At 35.3% G+C, this 15,264-nt stretch overlaps 1 protein-coding gene across 5 annotated transcripts in view; it reads right to left on the bottom strand.

Moving 5' to 3' along the window:
- Positions 1-327: 327 nt before the first annotated feature.
- The window catches only part of LOC136025103 (lysoplasmalogenase TMEM86A-like), a 30,045-nt gene continuing 15,108 nt past the window's right edge, over positions 328-15,264 (bottom strand). For all 5 annotated transcript variants that reach the window (XM_065700830.1, XM_065700828.1, XM_065700829.1 and 2 more), the window contains exons 3-5: positions 12,308-12,501; positions 5,546-5,763; positions 328-527 (exon numbers count right to left, since the gene is read on the bottom strand). In XM_065700830.1, coding sequence (XP_065556902.1) covers positions 441-527; positions 5,546-5,763; positions 12,308-12,501 — 499 coding nt within the window. In that variant the 3' untranslated portion in view covers positions 328-440. The remainder of the gene's footprint in view (positions 528-5,545; positions 5,764-12,307; positions 12,502-15,264) is intronic.

A 15,264-nucleotide genomic window follows, 5' to 3' on the forward strand; every position in this document is an offset into this window, starting at 1 on the left:
AAACCCGTACTAACACAAGCTATGCTCTAATTCAATATAAAAATGAGCTAAGTTCTGACTCGCTAAAAAAAGAAGCCCTGACCTATTTAAAAAAGATCTAGCACTTTTCTTGGTATAAATGGGCTTAGCCCAGGCTATGGACAATGATTCTTCACAAGCATATAACTGCCTTAATCCTTGTCTCAATTCACTATTGATCAGAATAATTGAGATAAACTCTAGAGAAGTCCTACTTCTTGGTCTATTTCAGCCACGATTTTAATTAGTTTCCTTAGTTTATGTTTATTTCTATTGGGTGACGACACAATGATTTACAGTTTCACCAGCTTGGTCTACTTGTACTTATATTTAACAAATAAAAACAAAGTAAAAATGTAAAGATGTACAAAGCCTTGCTATATGCTTCAGATACTCTTGACTATCCATAAAATGTCAAAATATCACGCTTCTTTTTTCAGCGAAACAATTTCACCACAGCTTAGTGCGATACAAAGTTGAGCTCCATAATAAATTGCCATTATCACAAACTAAAAAAAAAGACATCAAATTAACAAAAATCCGCATTAGTAATACTGAGCACCTTACACAAAAAAAATCCTTATTACGGATATGAAAACCCGATAAATATATTGACTTTCTATGGTACACAAGACTAACATTCAACTATTTGTAGAATTTCACACTAGATAGAGAGAGAGGAAGAGATAGATAGATATAAAGAGAAGAGAGAGAGAGAAAGAGAGAGGAAACAGATACAAAAGGTGTAAAGATGGAGTAATAATAAAAAAAACACCAAAAAAATAGATAGCACATAATTAACTATAAATCGTACAAGACAATCCTTACTACGGATACGAAAGCCCGATAAATATTTGACTCCGATGCCGTAACCCTAGCTTTGAAATTACACCAGAAACGCCTAAATTGTTCACAAAAAACTTTTTTTTGTTTGTTTTTTTTCTTCTTTTTTTTACCCGAGACAAAAAAAAAATCCACAAATTCAATCCCATATGCAAAATAAAAACCATCAGGAATTTCTAAGAACTAAGAACCCCGGATCTCAGCCGAAAACACTAAAATAACAATAGAAAAAATTGGTAGGAGATAGCATCCCAACCCCTTCTATCTTACTCCTCTTTATACCTTTATAATTGTAACTGTCACATATTTAAGTTAGCAAAAAGGAAAAGGAAAAAGATCTATAGTAAAAATATAAAGACCATTCTAATGACAAGATACGCCAAGGAGTAAGATCAGAGCAGGATTTGCAGTTTATTGAAAAAAAACTTTAAATTTTTTTTCTATTCTTGACTTTAATAGATCCAAAATTATTAAGATTTTCAGGAATGAATGTCAGTATACATATGAAACGGTCAATCCACATCCATTTTTTTTTTCTTTAATCTTGGTTATGATGGTGATTGTTTTTTCGGGGTCATGAGAAAAATACAAAACTAGAAATAGAGATTGTTTTCAGTAAATTTAATTCTGTTCCTGTCTTTAGAAGGTACAAGGGATGTCAGCCCTACTCCTCTTAGTTTCTGTTCCCTTTGAGTTTGACTTGGTTATTTATTGTAGTCTCTGTTCCTTTTGGGTTTCATTTATGTATTAACGCTGATTTATGGTAGTTTTATCCTTGAAACATTATTTGAATTTATTTCTGCTCATCTTTGGTTTAGATCCAAAATTATTAAGATTTTCAGGAATGAATGTCAGTATACATATGAAACGGTCAATCCACATTCATTTTTTGTTTTTCTTTAATCTTGGTTATGATGGTGATTGTTTTTTCGGGGTCATGAGAAAAACACAAAACTAGAAATAGGGATTGTTTTCAGTAAATGTAAATTCTGTTCCTTTCTTTAGAAGGTACAAGGGATGTCAGCCCTACTCCTCTTAGTTTCTGCTCCCTTTGAGTTTGACTTGGTTATTTATTGTAATCTCTGTTCCTTTTGGGTTTCATTTATGTATTAACGCTGATTTATAGTAGTTTTATCCTTGAAATATTATTTGAATTTATTTCTGCTCATCTTTGGTTTAGATCCAAAATTATTAAGATCTTCAGGAATGAATGTCAGTATACATATGAAACGGTCAATCCACATTCATTTTTTGTTTTTCTTTAATCTTGGTTATGATGGTGATTGTTTTTTCGGGGTCATGAGAAAAACACAAAACTAGAAATAGGGATTGTTTTCAGTAAATGTAAATTCTGTTCCTGTCTTTAGAAGGTACAAGGGATGTCAGCCCTACTCCTCTTAGTTTCTGTTCCCTTTGAGTTTGACTTGGTTATTTATTGTAATCTCTGTTCCTTTTGGGTTTCATTTATGTATTAACGCTGATTTATGGTAGTTTTATCCTTGAAACATTATTTGAATTTATTTCTGCTCATCTTTGGTTTAGATCCAAAATTATTAAGATCTTCAGGAATGAATGTCAGTATACATATGAAACGGTCAATCCACATTCATTTTTTGTTTTTCTTTAATCTTGGTTATGATAGTGATTGTTTTTTCGGTGTCATGAGAAAAACACAAAGCTAGAAATAGAGATTGTTTTCAGTAAATGTAAATTCTGTTCCTGTCTTTAGAAGGTACAAGGGATGTCAGCCCTACTCCTCTTAGTTTCTGTTCCCTTTGAGTTTGACTTGGTTATTTATTGTAATCTCTGTTCCTTTTGGGTTTCATTTATGTATTAACGCTGATTTATGGTAGTTTTATCCTTGAAATATTATTTGAATTTATTTCTGCTCATCTTTGGTTTAATGTAGATCTTAAATTTTCTTTGAAAAACTTTTCTAAATTAAACATTTCTAATTAAAGTTTTCTAAATTAATACTAAAACGTGTGGAAGAAGACGAGTATATAATAGTATATGCTCAACAAAAAGTTAAGAATGATTTTCATACTAAGTAGGTGCCGAAAGATAATAACTAGTTATAACAGGACAAAACACCCTTTTCTTCTTGATAGATTGGTGTAGTTTGCAAACCCCCTTACAAATAAATCAAAATTAAAGATTTCTATTTTCAAATAATATATAATGAGCAATTTTGACTTAATCATGGGCAGATTGGAGGGGCAAGGTCATCCTAGTTTTTCTCAATGTGGGTGGTCCCTTAAGAGAAACCGAACACAACAGTGATTTTATAAAAATAAATGAAACTTCATGCATTGCGTTAGTCGTACATTAAAAAGAGATAAGAAACTAATCACAAGTTTATTCCCCTTGGATTTAATACTTGTAAGCTGGGTTCCATATTCTGCTGTGGAAGGTAAACTACAAAGAATAGAAAGAAAGATGGTTTAGTTTCTAACTGACTTTTTGAAATCATCTGTAATTTGGACGTAACTGTACTGTGCACATCTTTGACAGTGCATGTAAATGTAACCAGGACTGATAAAGGATATAGATGAGGGGACTGGTCTTCCAGAAATATGGCAAATTTCTACCTTCACTCTGAAAACATTCCAACATTCCACATTTCACTCTGAAATTATTGGAACACCTGCATGTGTTACTATGGAGAAAACTGCAGTTGAAACTGATAACCAACAGCATCAAATTGTGCATAATTTCTATTTTCTGTTAGCCATAAAATGTTGTATATTAGATTAGTCTTTTAATGTAGAAGTAACTTAAAACTCGAAAATAGACATTTATTATTCATCAGCCCCCTAACACAAAAAATCAATAAAGATCAGAATTTTTTGCGTCAAAACTTGTTGCACGAGTTTCCCGTGTTTTCGCTTATTATTATTATTATTATTTTTTTTTGACGCATTTGCCTTTCCTCCTGTCCCTTCAAGACATTGCAGCATACGGGCTTTCATAAATTGCCACACTTGTGAATATAAGAAACTTGCCAGTGTTAAAGCTGAACTTCCACCGCAGACCAATCTAAATTCAAATTTCTTATTGCTATGATCATTGTTTCTTATTTAAAACCTTACAGAGTACAGACCGCCTAGTGACCAGTTTTCGACTATTTTTTTTTTTTATAGAAGATTAGAAGTTTCCAATTTTGTTGAGTTTTATGGCAGTATTTTGCCCAGAATCGGGTTTAGCTGTTTAATAGCAGAATTCTTTGGCATAACAGCTCCCAGATTAGAGTTGGATCAGGCTTAAGTAAAGTGAAATACGGCCAAGAGAAAGTAACTGGGTCAAGAATACTACCAACGTTCTAAATGCTTGTGACAGTGGCATTTTCCCCAATATCCATTTAATTTACTATTAAAGGTTTTCACTACGTTGGTGGTTTCTGACATCACAGCTTACATTTACTATTAAAAACATACGCTATTAAAATTTAAATTTTTATTAAAGATCTTCACTATGTTGGCCGTTTCTAACATCACATCTAACATTTACTATTACATTTCCAACATATACTATTAAAGATTCTCACCCTGTTGGTGGTTTCTAACATCACAGCTGAAATGAGTTTTCTAACTTAAGGAGATAGAAAATATACATTAGAAATTCCATTGCGGAAACTCGACTGTATGTACTTGCAGATCTGAATATTCACAAAGATATTTCATGTGATATAGAAGACGTGATATCTATTCTCACAAAAACTGGACCAAGGTAACAAAATTTGATTTGTGAAATAAATCATTGAGTTGCACTCGTAATATCTAAACTTACAACATTTTTAAAGCCAAACAAAATCTTATACTAGTTTTTTTTTCAGAAAATAGTAGGATTTTCCAACTGGCACCACTCTGTTTTACAGTAGCATCCTATCCATCAAGCTGAGAAAAGCCAGATGGTTTCACAGAGACTCTTGATGAGATCAGGAGGGTTTTAGAAAAATATTTCGTTTCTAAGCTTTACGTATAATCACTCTCTTGCCATCAGTTAAAAAACAAACAAAAACTATTTAGTAAACCCTTCCGACCAGCATCAAAATTTCTAACATTAAGTATTTGACGAAATCACCAGTTATACACCAGTTCCGCTTTATTTACTAATGGCATTATTTGGCCCAGCCCATGCCATTACGGTCGAGGTCCAAATTCCAGCCAATTGTTCAACTCTAGTGAAGAAACATCTTGAGTTGCTTGAAAGATTAGAGTCAGAAAATGCAACGAAAACCTAATTCTCTATAAGCATAGACAACAAGAAAGAGATGCATTTTTAGGCTACACTTTTCCAGAGGTTAGGTTCCTCAGACTAACACTGGGAGGGGGCAGCCCCGCAACTTCTCTTCACATAGGTATAGGAACGTTTAAATTAGAAGATTTTCCAAAGAGTGGGTATACTACCAAACAACATCTTTTTAGTCCACAGTTCAAAAACTTGTAGGTCCTTTAAAACCGATAATGGGAGAGGGAGAGGTATCCACGAGTTAGCAAAGTCTAAACTAACTGGTGTCTTTTCACTTTACAATGGTGCAATAATTTTCGAGTTAGGTGACTACCATAAAATGATCAGTTATTACTAGTGCTTGTGAATTAGAAACACGGGGAAACTTAAAAGAGATTCAAATAGAAACAGTGTTATTCAATAGCTTATTCTCCTAATGAAATTAAAAACTCACCTCTGCATGAGGAATTTGAAAATAAGATAGGTGAATCCCAAATATGATATCCGATGTTAGGAACAACAGTGCTCCCGAAAGTGCTGAAAGTTTCCATAGATTTGGTGAATCGATGTATCTAGCAAAAGCACGCCACAACATAGTCGTGAGCAACAATGCGTATATGATAATAGCCAATATAAGGACGGTGCTTAGTTGCGTCACCATTGCTGATACAGCTGAGAAGATCCAATAAAAAAAATTAAAAAATATCTTATAGCGGTCTATTATAATACAGATTTTCAAAGAGCAGCAAAAAATTTATTTTCAAACCAGAAATATTTTCTTGCAAATACGGTCCATAATATGAAGCTTTTCCAAGGTTGGCTAAAAAATTATTAACATTATCTCAGATGCCTTTCGTCAGAAAACAGATAGCTTTATTTGGGAACACAATTATTCATGAATACTTGGCAATTTGAGACCCGTGTTCTCACAAGTAATCTACTTAACTTAGATAAAAGAATTTTATCATAATAAACTTAAGCTAAAACACAAAAAGTGGAAATGTATATAGACAATGAAGCTCCCAAAGAATTGTAAAGAAATTGACTATAGCAACGTCTCCCAAACTGGGCAGCGCGCATCCCTAGGGAGGCATGGGCTACTCTAAGGGAGGCACGAATATTAGCCAGGATTGACAAAAAAGTGCAGATACAACTAATACAATATGCAACACATAGGTGCGTAATAACTACTATGCTTCTGATGCTAGTCTTTCCCGTAGCAAACACTACTGTTCAGAAATATACCTGCCCAGTAGGGACTGTATTGTCTAGATCACAATATAGTCACTTTCCAAAAATCCAGACAGCATAGACTTCAGTTTAACCAAGGTTGCCAAGGGTAGTACCAAAGTTCAACTTTTATTCATTTTTGACCAGACTAAGTACTTTTTGAATACCGTCTGTGAAAGTAGTAATTTTAATACTATTACCTGACAGAATTTACTTTTTTGTCCTAAAATAGTACTTTTAAATATTTTTTCAAGTCAACTTTATGCTATTTTAAACTTTAAACTCTTGGCTAGTTGGCGAGGAATTGTACCGAAGACAAGCTTATTGCCATCCGTTTAGTCTTTGCACTAGATTTCTCAATGCTAAGAAAATTCAAAACAAGGGAGTTGAAGATACATTTTGGAGCCAAATTTGACCTCTTTGCAGATGATTAAATAGAAAAGTCAAAAACTCCAGAAAGGCAGCTAGCTGGGCAAACGTTCATTTTCCGAATTAAGGTTAATTCGGGCAGCACTTTGAAATAAGTTACAACCAGAAATGGTTTCAAACATTCTACATGTGAAACGCCAAATTCCTAGTCGGAAACTCTAAATGTTCAGCAGACCTGATGATGAGGAGGGCAAGAAAACGCTACTCGTTCTTACTTGTGCATACGAGTTTACCTTAACGAATTTTCCATTGCTATTTTTTTCTGTTTGTAGCATTTGTAAAATGGAAGAGAGGCGCAATACGATCAAATATTTTTAAGTAAACCGTGAGTTTGGAAACCACTGCACCATATATTGGACATAAATAACCTTTTTTACACTGTGGAACTCCTGAACCTGGCAATTTGCAATTTCATTGGTGTCGATATACGAAAAAAATTGGAGTAATGTGAAATACTTGGATTACCTTTCCTGTAAAAAAAGCTGTTGAACATGAATAAAATTTTTGCTGCTGTTCTTTTTTTTTACCGTAATTAAAGCAGACATGAGTTGGTATGTATACCGGGATAGTAAAAATCGGGCTATTTTGTGCTGGTCAAGCTTATTATTACCGTCTCAACCTAAAATTATGCAAATAAGAGCAGCGTCACTTGAGAAATGAATTAGAATGACGTCCTTTTTATGCTATATGTCAATGTTTTACCAATGCCAAACTGTTTATTTTTATTTATTTATTTATCAATATATCAAACGGTAAGCAATAATGCTTGTCGCTATAGACACAAAACAAGAAATAAGCTAATTAGCAAAACTAGCAAATCTTATGAATATAGAAGAAGATTTGTTAGAAAAAAAAAACTTATATCCAAAAATCATAAACTCAAACAAAGCTCATAACCAAAAGATCAACTTCTAACTAAACATCAAAAAATCCCAAATAGAAAGGTGTCTCCACTAAAGAACGTTTAAATATCTGTAAATTCCCAGCTTCCACGACTTCAACAGGTAGACTATTCCAAGTTGAAACGACTCTACTAGAAAGCGAGCATTGCCCTATTTTCTTAATTGATTTTGGGGGGTACAGTTTGTAATGGTGTTGGCGGGTTGTGTGATAGTTACTGCATTTGAAAAATGAATCAAAATCTATGTATTCTATACCTTTAATAATACGGAACACGTTAATAAGATTAATACGACGCCGTCTGAAATTTAATGACGGAATACCAAGCCTAGAGAGTCGCTTTTTGTAGGGAAGATGCTGAAGGTAATGAATCATCCTTGACACCCTCCTTTGTACCTTTTCTACGCGAAACTCATCCATTGCATTCAATGGAAACCAGACGGAAGTTATACTCGGGAAGTGGGTGAACAAAAAACTTGTAAAGCAAAAGAAAATTTCAAAGATTGAATTTTTTTGAAACTTCTCTTCAAAGACGATATAAGATAGTTCGCATTTCTCACGATTGCTGAAACTTGCTTATCAAATTTTAGTTGGGTATCGAAGTGGATACCAAGGTCTCGTTCAATTTCTACAGGAGGGACATTTGTACCAGACAGAAGATACAAGTAACTGGGAGGCATCCTACGACCATAATGTAAAACAACACACTTAGACGGATTTATAAACATGGAATTGGACTCACACCACTGAGTCAGGGAATCCAGGTCCTCTTGCATAAGTTGTACCACTGTTAGATTTGTAATGGGTAAGTAGACTTTCACGTCGTCGGCAAACAACTTTAGAAATGAGTGATGGATAGAAGAGGGTAAATCATTCACACATAAAGAGAATAAAACAGGTCCTAGGCAACTGCCCTGGGGCACCCCACTTATTACTTCAATCGGGAATGAGATCACCTCCCCAACAACTACCTTTTTAGTAGGCTCCTTTAGATAATCACCTATGAATGAAACTGTTCTTGGTCCTAGGTTATACACAGCACGTTTACGAAGAAGTAAGGGTATCGGAACCTTATCAGAGGCCTTTGAAAAGTCAATATAAACACAATCAAACGGTATACCTAGGTCTGCAAAGCCCTGAAAGTCAGCAATTACCTCAAGAAGTTGGGTATTACAAGATCTTCATTTTCAAAAATCCTGTTGAGCAGGACTCCAAAGACTATAAACATCATAGAACTTCTGAATTCGCTCTACAATCAATTTTTCCATCACTCGACAAAAAAATATAGGTGATTGAAATTGGCCGATAATTTATAAAATCTGATTTGAAACCCTTTTTATGAAGGGATTTTACTAGGGCATTCTTCCAGCTAGATGGACAACACCCATGTGGAAGAGATAAATTAAATATGAAAGTAAGTGGCTCTGTAATTTCCCCAGCTATTTTTTAATCATTTCATTTGCAAATCCGTTTACATCTGGTGATTTTGATGTGTTTAATTTTTCAAGAATATTAAACACCTCTATTATTGAAAAATCCGAATCATTAAAGGGTGAAGTAGTTTCAGGTGGTTTTATCGGTACTTCAAAATGTGTGGGCCTTTTCAAAATCATTATCAATTGGCAATTGTGTAGTTGGATATGTGCATGTTGATATACAGTGTACCAGATTTGGTTTATTTCTATTTACATACTTCCAAAATATTTTTGGTGATGTAGTACTAGATTGAATAATACATATCTCCAGCTCTTCACGATTGGCTCTAAGAAGCTTAGTAACCCTATTCCTTGCTCTTGTGTACGCGGACCATTTATCATTATTTTGCAGTTGGCTTTGTGACTGTTGTGGCTAATTTTTGTTATTACTCGATTCAATATTAGACCGCCAAAGATTGTTTTTTTCACGAATTACTTAGAGTACTTGACGTGGAAGCTTAGGCTTTCCTCTACTATCAGAACATTTACTCACCAATGGAACAAATTTCTTTCTACACCTCTCTAAAAATTCTTTCAGAAATTCAAAAGCTTAATCTGGAGACACCTGACCAGTTTTTAACTCATGCATAATATTAAGAGACGAAATAAAATTCTTCATAGATCCATAATCCGCATTAAAATAATCATACCTCAAAGTGTCAACTCCCTCTCTCTGAACATTAGTATTAATATAAATCTCAAGAACAACATGATAACTTTTACCTAAAGGAGCTCTAAAATCTACGTTCAAAACATCATCTACATATTTAGTAATAACAAGGTCTAAAATAGATGGGGCAGCATCCTTTCTTGCTCGAGTTGGCATATCAATATGCTGGCACAAGTAAAGATCATCCACTCTATCTAAAAACTGCTGTTCATAGGAGGACTTGGCTGACTTGTACTATGGACACACCAATCCATGCACGGTAAGTTAAAGTCATCCAAAATTAGTAATTTGGAACAACACTTTGCAAGATGAGAAAGGCACGCAAGAATATTAGCATTGTTAATAGGGCGTGTAAGACAAGATGTTGGACTCCGATAAAAAACACCAATACGAATACAACTACTTTGAGATGGTAGCTTGGTATCAATTCAAACGCATTTTGAAACTGAATCTACTAATGCATCAATTTAGGTGATTTGTTAAAAACTAAATGTTGTAACTGCTGGGCGAAAATAGATGGATCACTGAAATGTTTCAGTAAAACTTCCGTAACAGCGACTACGTGTGGCTTCCGTTCATTAACTAACACACTAAACTCAACCCATTTGGAGGAGAGACAATCTTCGTTAGTGTAAAGCACCAAGAGTGGATCACCACGACATTTCAAATTCGGCTTGGGGACGAAAAGGCCACTGTCCAGGAACTAATTCCGGCTCACTCCTGCGAGTCTTAATCCTCCAACCAAACTCACCAGCATCAATCTTTTCCTTCAGTCGTTGTTTCAAAGCATCATACTTCTTTTTCAACGCCAGCTCAGCATCACTCCTGTCATGCGCAATCCGAAAATACGGAATCTTCTCCTTAAGCTCAGCTTCTATGTTGGTGAAAAAGAAGACGACTGAATCACAGTCTATTGGTGACTTAAATATTAAATTAACTGATGTATTTCTATTAGCCTGCTTACGACCCAACCACACCGAAAAAGAACATTTAACTGAACACTTCTGCATCATTTCGTTATTAATGAACTGTAAATCAGCTTCATTCTGGAGTTTTTGACTTGCCATCCCTTTTTCTTCTAATCCGAATAATATAAGGTTTTTCTGTTATTGTATTATATCACAGAGTTCACGTTGCACTGCTTGAGTAAAATACTGAGTAGAGTGCAATTTAATTTGTCAAAATAAGATGAAAATTAATTTGTCAATGTAAAAATACGGGGATAAAAAATTGACATACACGACGGCATAGAAAGAATTTATAGTCCATGAAAAGAGTCAAATTTTGGCTATAAAATTTTTGGTTTCATTGCAATCCTAAAAAGAGCTATAATTATTCCACGAGATCATGCACTCATCCAAAGATGAGCCAACGTCATCTTCTGGTCATGTCTAAAAATAGCGGACAAGATAGAACAAATAGACAATTTTTTCTTTTGAACAGAAACTGATTTTGAAGATTCTATAAGCGTCGCCTAAGGCATCGCTACAGTTTTTCCTATCCAGCCATAAACTAAAACTTCTTTCAATAGAAATACACAAATTTAAAATTCTAGAGAGTATCAGATTCCTTTTGTGCGGGTAGGGGGGGGGGGGTGGGTACAAAAGTTACTTTTTGAGACAAAAAAGCTCAAATTTTAGGCTTTATAGCATGATTTTCACAAAATTTTCTTAAAAAAAGAATAATATTTTGGAAAAAAGGCTTAATGGAAAGTTCATTTAACCCCTTTCTCTGCACTGCTATGCTTGACGTGTTTTTATTTTATTTTAATGGAAAATAAAATGACACCGATTAAAGGAACAGATTTCCAATCTGCCTTGACTTGACCTTTGTTCTAGAAGACTGAGAATTAATATGCGTCTGCATCAGGCTGACGATTCAGCATATTCATCATCGTTTTTTAGCAATAAAAAAATATGCCAAACGAGCATCACGGTTAAGGGAAGGGAATGGGGGCAATAGCCAAACCCTTGTTTGCAGTATGTTTTGCTCGTTTTAAGTTTGTCTAGAGCATTTAGTTTAATTTCCACTCGTTTAGGTTTATTTGTTCATCAATATTAGCGCCTGTTATCTTTCGATTGAGACGATTGCTTCTTTTAATTTCTGTTTGCTTTGGGTTGATTTTCTTTGTTTTCTTTTGTGAATATTTTGACAAATACAAACCGCAGTGAGGAAAACAAACATCATTCTCAATAAAATACAAATGACATTCAAGCCATTTAAAGGTTTTGAAAATTTTGATTTGATTATTAATTTTAGTTTCTGTTTAGTTTCTTCTTAGGATTAATTTATTCATTATGTTTGACCTGATTATTCGTTTAATTTCTGTTTGTTTTGGGTATCATTTATTAATTGATATTAGTTTTTGTTCGTTTAAAGTTTTGATTATTATGTCACTATATTCCTGGTTTTAATATCTCCGAACTTTTCTTTGAAAAACTACTTGTGCGGAAAATATTTTAAAAACAAAACAACAAAGCTATAAGCATGAAGAAAATTTGAGAGTACTTACTGGTTAAAACTACTGAGTAAAGAACTATGCCAGTTTTAAGGAAAAGTGGTTTCCACCCAAAACTAGATGCATATGCACCATGTGCCAAAATATAAGCAAGAGCTCCAGGGATAAATAACTTTGGCCAAACTATACATGCATCCCCAATAACAGATAGGACCAGACCTGTGGCGATTTTCTTTGAATAGTCTTTGCTAAAAGAAAGATCGATTATTTTATTACCAGATAACAACTTGATCTAGCATTCATTGTACAGATCGTACACACACAAAACAAAAACAATAGTACTCTCAAACATTAATTTTAGTGAAAATCAGACAAAAGCCGTGAAACATTTAATAATAGTACATAATTTAATTAAACCCTCTTTACATACATAAAATGCACTTAGAGAAGTACGAAAATACAGAAAAATAAAATAAAATGGAAACAATAAACAAGAAAAACTCACAAAAAAAAAACAACATCTCAGTTACTTTCGCAACACCATTAAGCTAAACAATGAAGTGGAAAGTCGACAATATTTTCTCGACGTCTGTGGAACCCATCCACAAGCTGGTCCATTTTTGAGAAAATATCGAAAACGCTATATCTACTCGAAATGTACCGGTCGCGAGTCCAGAGCGGCAATTGCAGAAGATATTTGCGAAAATGGAAGAATAAAGATCTAATTTTCTTCCGCTCAGATATTGTGAAAAAAACTCCACAAAAGGACCAAGAAGAAGACATGCGGTTGTAAAGTCTGCCCAGGGTTATTTTGTTAAACTGGCCTTTAACTCGAGCAAGCAGCCCATACGATTTTTTAAGCTTTTCTTTCAACGCCGAGATAACGAGTGTTTTGTATTTTTAACCTTTGATCCAAACGGGAGACTTAAATAATTCAGAGAGGACGATGAACAAATAGTTTCTGGGCCAACATTGATAGTAACGGAAGGTTGTTGAGACAAACCGTAGACGAGAAGCTCAGTTTAAGAGGGGGCGACCTGAAGCCCAATCTCCTTAAGACCAAAGCAAACTGTATGAATTGTATCTTCGAGAACCTGGAGGTCATCTGATAATAGAAGGATATCTTCTGCGTAAGAGAGATGGCTGACATCAATATAGGGCTCAATTAGAAATGGAGGAATATTTTTAGTAGCGGTTCTGATGGCAATATTGAAAGGAGCTGGACTAAGCACAGAGCCTTGTTTCACACCTTTCCAAACAGTAACGGATTTGCTCAGCTGGTTAGCTAGCCGCACCCGTATGGACGCATTGCCATACCAATTCCATAAGAGACGGCAGAGAAAAGGGTTTATTCCATTTCTCAAGGGCCGTCCTGGCTAAGTAGATTGGAGCGCTGGTTTCAGGATCCTTTGACTGAGAGGGCGAAGGTTCGAATCCTAGTTTACCCAATTATTTAGTGTGGGACGGGGGTCAGTGGCGTGACTCTGTAAGCTCAGCCAGAGTCGACCCAGCTCTAAATGGGTACCTGGAGAAATCTGGGGAAGGTAAACAGGAAGGGTGTGCGAAAGCATAGGATGGTTGGCCCCCGACCCCCCATTGCACTTCCTGGCTGAAGGGCTAAGAAACGGAGATCAGCACCACCGGTAGGGGCTGTAAAGTCTAATGCCGTATTCTTTACCTCTTACCACTTCTCAAGAGAGTAAAAATAGCATGTGAATGGATAATGGAATCGAAAGCTTTGAAATGTCGATTGCACATACCAACAGATTCTTTTTCAGCATCCTATAGCGGTCTAAAATTGCCAAAAAAGTTGCGTGTGCGCTTTGCAAACCTAAGCCTTCGCGAAATCCAAATTGGTTGTCCCCATGGTTACACTTTGTATTTATTTCCTGGAAAATCAGCTTTTCAAAAAGCTTACCAATTGTGGAGTAAATAATAATTGGTCTGTACGATTCGCAAACCTTTGGGTTTTTGCCCTTCTTTAAGACACAGGTATCAAGACCTTCAGAAAGAGCAACTGGAATATATTGCTGAGAAATACAAGCCTGAAACAATAGTGACAAATACTGCATAAAAAGTGGGGTAGCGTACAGGAGGTGCTCAGTTTGCACCCCATCGTATCCTGGGGCTTTACCAGGTTTCATTAGACAAATTTGGGTCTAGACAGCTGAAGGTGAAACAATGACCAAATTCCTCCGGTGGTCAAGTTTTGACATATGGCGCAGGAGGGCATTTTTATAGGTAGCTCCAACCGGGGAGGATCATCGGAGAAAAGCGAAGAAAAATGTCTTTCCCATGAAGCGACAACGACAGGGTTGGATTACGAGGAGGAACTTGATGTCAGCTTTGAAACTCTCCTCCAAAGCTGCTGGGGATTATTTTTTATCTCACGTGTTGCCGTTTGAAATTGTCTATTTTTCCAACGACGGAGAGCTTTTCAGAGCGCACGTTTGATTGATTTAACAGCCGAAAAAATAACACCGGAGCGAGAACGATCAGTCAGCCCAAATCCGAAACCAAATTTATGACGGTGTTTGGTATCTTGCAACTCATCATCTTCTTTCTAATCACGTTTCTGTTTCCCTATTTTGACCCTTATCGAAGTGCAGATACAGAGGAGGCGACCTTAAGAGAATGTGTTAGCTCAGCCAGAAAGCAATCAAGGTCCATTGGGTTCCCTTTCAATGAAGTAGACAGAAGCTGGACAGAGATTCTAGTTTTCATCAGCAAAGAATCAAGCGTGAACTGAAAGGATGATATATCTATGTGATCTCATGATACTTCTGTCAACAAACAGGGTATTGTTTTATTTTACGAAGGGGACATGTAAATGTTGAACTGGAGGTGTAGATGGTCGCTCGATAGGGTGTCATCTGAAACGGTAATAGTGATATGGAATGAAACGGAAACGGTTAATATGTGTGTTTTGATTCAGGACAGTCAAACTTGAGATCTTAAAAATTTTAATGACTTAAATTCAATCATTACGGATGATCCGTATATTCATAAGG

This window comes from Artemia franciscana, chromosome 3 (genome assembly GCF_032884065.1).
Source record: "Artemia franciscana chromosome 3, ASM3288406v1, whole genome shotgun sequence".
NCBI classification, from domain to species: domain Eukaryota; kingdom Metazoa; phylum Arthropoda; class Branchiopoda; order Anostraca; family Artemiidae; genus Artemia; species Artemia franciscana.